This window comes from Teleopsis dalmanni, chromosome 2 (assembly GCF_002237135.1).
Source record: "Teleopsis dalmanni isolate 2A chromosome 2, ASM223713v2, whole genome shotgun sequence".
Classification (NCBI taxonomy): Eukaryota; Metazoa; Arthropoda; class Insecta; order Diptera; family Diopsidae; genus Teleopsis; species Teleopsis dalmanni.
In genome coordinates, this window is record NC_051847.1 from 112,812,230 (window position 1) to 112,818,687 (window position 6,458).

The 6,458-nt window shown below is 30.5% G+C and overlaps 1 protein-coding gene across 1 annotated transcript; it reads right to left on the reverse strand.

Moving 5' to 3' along the window:
* Positions 1-757: 757 nt before the first annotated feature.
* LOC119675474 (chromatin-remodeling ATPase INO80-like) lies at positions 758-4,354 on the reverse strand. The gene is made up of 3 exons (XM_038086681.1): positions 4,336-4,354; positions 2,725-2,940; positions 758-1,251 (listed from the first exon to the last, which is right to left on the reverse strand). Exons 1-3 carry the CDS (start codon positions 4,352-4,354, stop codon positions 920-922), a joined length of 567 nt encoding a protein of 188 aa, XP_037942609.1. The 3' UTR covers positions 758-919.
* Between the last annotated feature and the right edge of the window lie 2,104 nt (positions 4,355-6,458).

The window sequence follows — 6,458 nt, forward strand, 5'->3', positions numbered from 1 at the left end:
TAATCTTAAAAAGTTGTCGGGTACATTAAATTTTTTGTACTACCTATATCAATAACGTTTATTTGGACTAAAAAATTCAACTATCGACAGCATTTTGGAACAAAATCGAACGAGTGAAACTCGTTCAAATTCTGATTGAAATCTGATTACTGCAGTGGATTTTAGTGAAGAAGACAGTCATGTAATAACAAAACATATTATAAAATCGGTTTTAGCTATTTTTTTAATATGTAATATGCTGTTGTTGTAGTTGTTGTAACCCGCCGGGACCTGGTCGTGGAGTCCTTTTGGGAGGTGTTGAACGGTACTTGGTCGTCGTAGGTGACGAGTGGGTCCGGGACGTAGACCCGACACTGTTGTTCAGTGGTCTCTCCTAATGAAATAGACTTTACCTTTCGTAATTCGGTACGCTTAAGAACTTAAGCGTGAACTTAATGATTTACAGTTATTTGGAACATACTAGGCTATAAAATTAAAATGTATTTACATATATTTAGGTATAAATCTCACTACAAAAGATATATGGATAAAATTTAATAAATATTTGTTATAAATAGACACATTTTACTATTACACAAAAAGTTGTAATGCATAAAATTCATTAATTCTAATATTCTTATTCCTAATAAAAACATATTTGCAACATAATACATACATTTTTTAATTTCAATAAAATAAGTTATAAATTAATTTAATTTTTTCATTTTTTTATGAAAAAAAAATACAGTTTCTTACAAATAAAAATATATAAGTTGAGAAGAGAATTAATACAATACAATATAAATTGTATTCACATATATGATTTTTGGATATTGCATTGTTAGTGCAGCTAAACAATTTTCCAATAAAAATCATTGTCCTATACAAGTTTAGAACAGTGCGTCTACCTCAAAAATCTCAATATCTTGTAAATATTCCACTAATTATCCTGAAAAATTGTGCTACTACTGCCGCTGCCACTGCTGCCAACGCTCATTGATATTGTTACCGAGCTATGTGTGCTTCGTTCTGAGTGTGCTGGACTCATAACAGGACTGCGGTTTAATGGTGTTGCTGCTGGACTGTGTCCCAAAGGTACTACCAATGGTAGAATGGGTTTACGTGTGCGTGGCGCGCCACGTATTCCAATATGTACTGGGCCGGCAGTTTTTAATCGTGGTCTGCCGGGTCCTCGTTTCATAGGCGTTGGTGTGGTGGGTGTGAAGCAGCTGTCAGACTTCGCAGAATTATTCAATGTCAATGTTTGCGTATCTGCAATGATTAAAATGAACAATTTTTAAGTGATTTATATAAATTCTGTAAACCAATGAAAAAGCACGATTATACGTTTAACGCATTAAAATTTCCTTTATTTTATTATTAAACTGCATTAAAAAATGCGGGTTATGTCACGTGACTACGTGTAAGAGATTCACTTCCGCTCGAAGTTAATGCATGTACGGTTTCTCTTTGTATTCACTCAACACTCCCTCCCTCCCGCTCTTTTATGCTAACGAGCACTTAAGCGCCAATTGTGGCTTACAAATGACGCGACGTGGTCGCGTTCCCAGTTGCACTTTTGCTAACCTACGAGTATTAGCCGTAATTTATGCACAGATTCGTATTTATCGAATTCATTCTATAGGATTATGTATCTTTTTTGCATTGTCCGTCTTTGTATGTGACATAAAAATGTGCAAATACAATTCGTTCGGCAGATTTATTCGTAAGCTGATTTATGCAATTATCGCTCATGTTCAGAGAGATTTTCTTGATTCTGTACTGCTTGGTCAATTGAAAGATAATGTTAAAGTTTTCAGAACCATTCAATTCCATATATATATATCTATATATCATCAAATAAATGATAATTACTTAGGGGACATAACTGATAATTATATTTAGTATCTTACAACGCTAGACATTTTATTTTTATTTAAGCCATTATTTAAAAAACAGATATATATATATATAATAATTAATCAATACCACCGCCAATTGCGTTCTGAATTGTGTAGTTTCAATAGAAGAACCTACATATTTAAGAATCTAATCTTCTAAGTAATATTATTTTTATACTCATTTTCAAGCAGTGTTAATATTGGTGGAATTTTTTAAGAATCGAGAAATATAGATATAAGTATTTTTTCTATGTAGCATTATTTTTTCCTTTAGCATTTTTATTCATTTTTTTTTTTGTTTTTCTCTAAGAAAGTAATCTCATATTCTTAATTTTCTTTCTTCCTGTGATATTTGAATAACATATAAGGGTCGTATGGTCTGAGATGGTTACTCATGTGACTGTTTCAACTGCATCATTTGGGGGAAGATAAAGTATTTAAGATTTCAATCTAAGGGCAAATATTTGCTTTGACTTCTGCTGATAAAGCAAACCAAAGTGGTAAATTATAACATTAAAAAATGGGGGAAGGCAAAAAAAAACCGAATTCAAGAAAAATAAATAAATTTATGTCACGTTCTTAAGTGGTTTCAATGCTTTATTCAAAGTAGCCACTGTGTGGAATATTTTCTGCTATTCAACTTATATAGAAAGAATATATGAAAAGATTGTATGTCATTATTACATTCTACAGGAAATCAATTATAGAGTATCCTAAATTGCTTGTAATTAGACACTTGCTCATTTGTATTTCTGAAGAAGCACTCTTGGATTAGCCGTATGCTAAATTGCTACTTTGATATGCTCGAAGTAGATAATTTGAAGTAAATAAGACTTTAACGTACCATCGTTTGTTATATTTAGTGCCGGTGTGCCTGTTGTACATTCACCATTTGGCTTTGAGGTCTCTATTGAACCGCTAGTCGGTGTCGACATTGAACGTGGTAAAGAGCCATTACCACCACCGCGTCTACTGCTACCACGTGGCCGACCACGTTTTGTACCACGTGGATGATGTCGGCGTCGTATACGTCCAATGCCGCCATAGTCACCCAAAAATGCTGCAACAGAAAATAAAAAAAAACCGTTTATTAAAAAACACATAAAAATAGCTTCAATGTAAAATATCTAAAACTAATAATTAAATAAATTCAGCATGAACATTTCTTGATTAATATCCTTTTCGGCAATTATTTAGTTTTTTGAAAGTCCTACTATATTTAAATGAACTATTTAAAAACAAAAAAAAACAAACACTGACCTGAGTGAAACCATTTTATTGTATTGTATATTTATATGTATATAATTTAATAATTTTTTAAGTTTACGCCTTATGTTTGATTAGGAAAAGCAAAGAGCATATTTATATACAAAGTAAATGGAAAATGTAACGAAAATAAATTCAATTTTAAATTGAAATGGAAAAATTAAAAATAATGGGTTCATAATGGAAATATTAATTGAACGCATTTTCCGTTAAGTTTCCCAACTTAATGCCACGGCAAAGTGTGTCATGCCCATTTTTGGCTATTGTCTCGATGCATACCTCGGTATATAGGAATTTCAACTGTAACATTTTACACACTTTGATGACTTGTGCTATTCATTATATGCATTAGAAATGCTGCAATGTACCAGTAACATGCGCACAAAATGCTGTCAAATGTTGCGCATATTTTATATTTTTCAATGCCAAATGTGGCAAATCCAAGCCAGCGGTGTTTGTTATTCCAAATCATTTTTCCATGAAACAATGTGGTCTCGTCACTGCCTTGGAGCGCCATTGCTTCTTCACTCCACAGTTCAATACGAAAGCTGCGAGCTCCTAATTCCGTTTGTTATAACTTACGAGTGCAAGCTTATATATGTTACATCGACTCGTACATATAATAATGTGTATTATAGTACACATGTATATTATTCGTTTGATTTTCCCTATTTTTACTAAACTGTAGCCATAACTGTGAATTGCATAAATAAAACGGCGCTTCTTAACATGCGGCACATGTGCAACATCGTCAATACGTATCTGCAACAAGATTTGTTGCAGATACCAGCTCACATCAGATGCAACTCAATTCAAGCCATTTTCATATATTTACAGTTTTTATTTTTATAATTCGTAAAAAACAAATAACAAATAACAAAAAATAAAATTAAAATTAATTAAATATAAGTAAAACTTTGTGTTTTCTACCTTGTCATAAAGATTTTCCTTTAGATAAATGCAGCTCATGCGTTTTTAATAAAATTTATTATTGTGTTTCGTGTAGCTTTGTTTACACGTCAGTTTGCGTTGTTGCAACAAACCTAAATTTACATTGTTTTTACAAAGTCATAAATATTTAAAAAGTATAAAAATTCATAAATTCTCAAATAAAATAGCTTTTCCCATAAGTAAGTGCATAATTTTTATACAAATATTAAATAAATCTCTTAATAGGTTTGATGCGTACCACTTCCAAAAGTATCCATTGTATTAAAATGTTTTCTTATTAAATTCTACTCACTTAGATTTATGGATATTTTTAATTTTTAATTTTAATTTCAATTTTAATTTTATATAATATGAAAATATAAATACTAAATTATAAATATTTAGTACCAATGATTCAACGCACCAATGATTATTCATCAAATATGTGTGTTACTCATATCTAAAAAATATGAGATATGAGATATGAAAATAATAATTAATATAGCATATGATATATTAATATAGCATCTAAATAGTTATGTTTATCAATTCACTTTTTAATAGTACATTGTATTTAAACTGTTCCGTTTCTAGATTTTTCTCCGTGTATGCCCAGCTCGAACTTCTTTTGAAGATTTGTTTTGCAATGCCATTGCTATATGACTTCGCACATTTCGTACTAGGCACGTACATAGAAATTTTCTTATGGAGGTGCAAGAGCAAACTAATAGTAAGTTTCCACTGGCTTTGAAGATTGAAGAAATTTAAGCAATCTCAAGTAAGTTAACTAGTCTAACGAAGCCAGTGGAAACGTACTATAAGCTATCGAATATCGAAGCAATGCTCGTCCATAAGCAACAAGGAAATAACACAAACAATTTCTGTTGAATTTAATATCCAAGCAATAAACAATTTTTGTGCATAAAGCTGTTATTAAAAATATTGTTTTTAATCTTCACTTTGGTCATATGTTTTAATCACAGTTGTTTTTCTTGCATAAAAGCGATTATTAACCTTAATTTCATTGCAAAATAGCAAAGGAGTATGTACACTGCTTTAAAGAGAAAGTATATTTCATTATGTTAGCAAATACGTTTTAATTCCAAATGTTTTCAGAGTGTTAAAAATTCTGGAAGTATGTAAGTATTTGTTGTGCACGTGCATTATGGAGGTTTTTAAACCATCACTCAATAAGTTGACAGAAATTATAAAAAAAAAATAACTTTAAAGTCAAATTCAACTTTATTCAACAATACACTATCTATACTACAATACAAAAGTGATATATTCATTCAAACACTTCTCTAACATCTTGATGCAATTTTTGACTTCAAAATTGGCTTTAGTTTGGATAATCATTGAAGTAAAATCCGTTTCCATGGAGTATTTTCATGAATTTTACAGATAACAGATGAAAACCTGGTGAAATGAAAACCTGATCTAGAGAATAGAGCGTAATCCGTACAATTTTAGCCATTGTCACATAATGCGTTAAAAATTTGAAGATGCTTAAGGCATGGCTTTGAGTTATCAACACATTGGTGCTGTTTTAAAAACATCGTTTGCATTAGATGTAGACGCAAACTAGTACTAATACTTCGTTCTAATAGTTTAAAGGACAATTTGGGCGTCTAGGGCATTTACAATTATCCTTGCTTGCATGATCATGTTGAAACTCAGCTGACCACTAACAAATATTAGATATCTATAAAGGAGTCTTCATAACACTATTCAAGGTATTTGCTGGATTTGGACATAGATTTCTTACCATTAAAAATCAACTGTCCTACTTTTTCACTGAAGTATAAAGTATAAATTTATTTATATTTATGTGTTATATTTATATATGTTTAGATAATTTTAACGTATGATTATTATTTTTTCGTTCCAAAGGGCATTTTAGAAATTTCAATTTCTGTTGATATGTCAGAGCTTTCATTACTCAATTCTTGTTGGATACTGATTTATCTCAAATTTACCATTTGTTATTAATCATATAATTTAATTGAGAATTTTGTATACACAAATTATGTACCTTATTAGGTAAAATATCGCAGAAATACATTTTAAATTAAATATTATTTGTTTTTAGGCCGAATTTGGTTTTAAGGAAAATGACCTCTTTTTAGAGTTGAAAGCATATTCAGAGCATTATGCCTGATGCCTGTATCGTGTAAAAACTTCTTAAGTCGCTAAAGCACTATTCACGTGAAATCTTTTCAATAAATGTCTTTTTTTCTATTAGCAATTCTGTCACAATTCGAAATGTTTTTCCTGCTCATAATATTTAATGGAGACTATAATTTATATACACTCGGCAAAAAATGTTAAGAGAATTACTTATTTTGAAAAGAAATGTGACTGAGTTGAGCTATTTGACTT

Coding starts and splice junctions, on each gene's coding strand:
- LOC119675474 (XM_038086681.1), bottom strand. Junction 1,252..2,724: donor ACTAAATATAACAAACGATG/GTACGTTAAAGT, acceptor TAATCATTGCAG/ATACGCAAACATTGACATTG.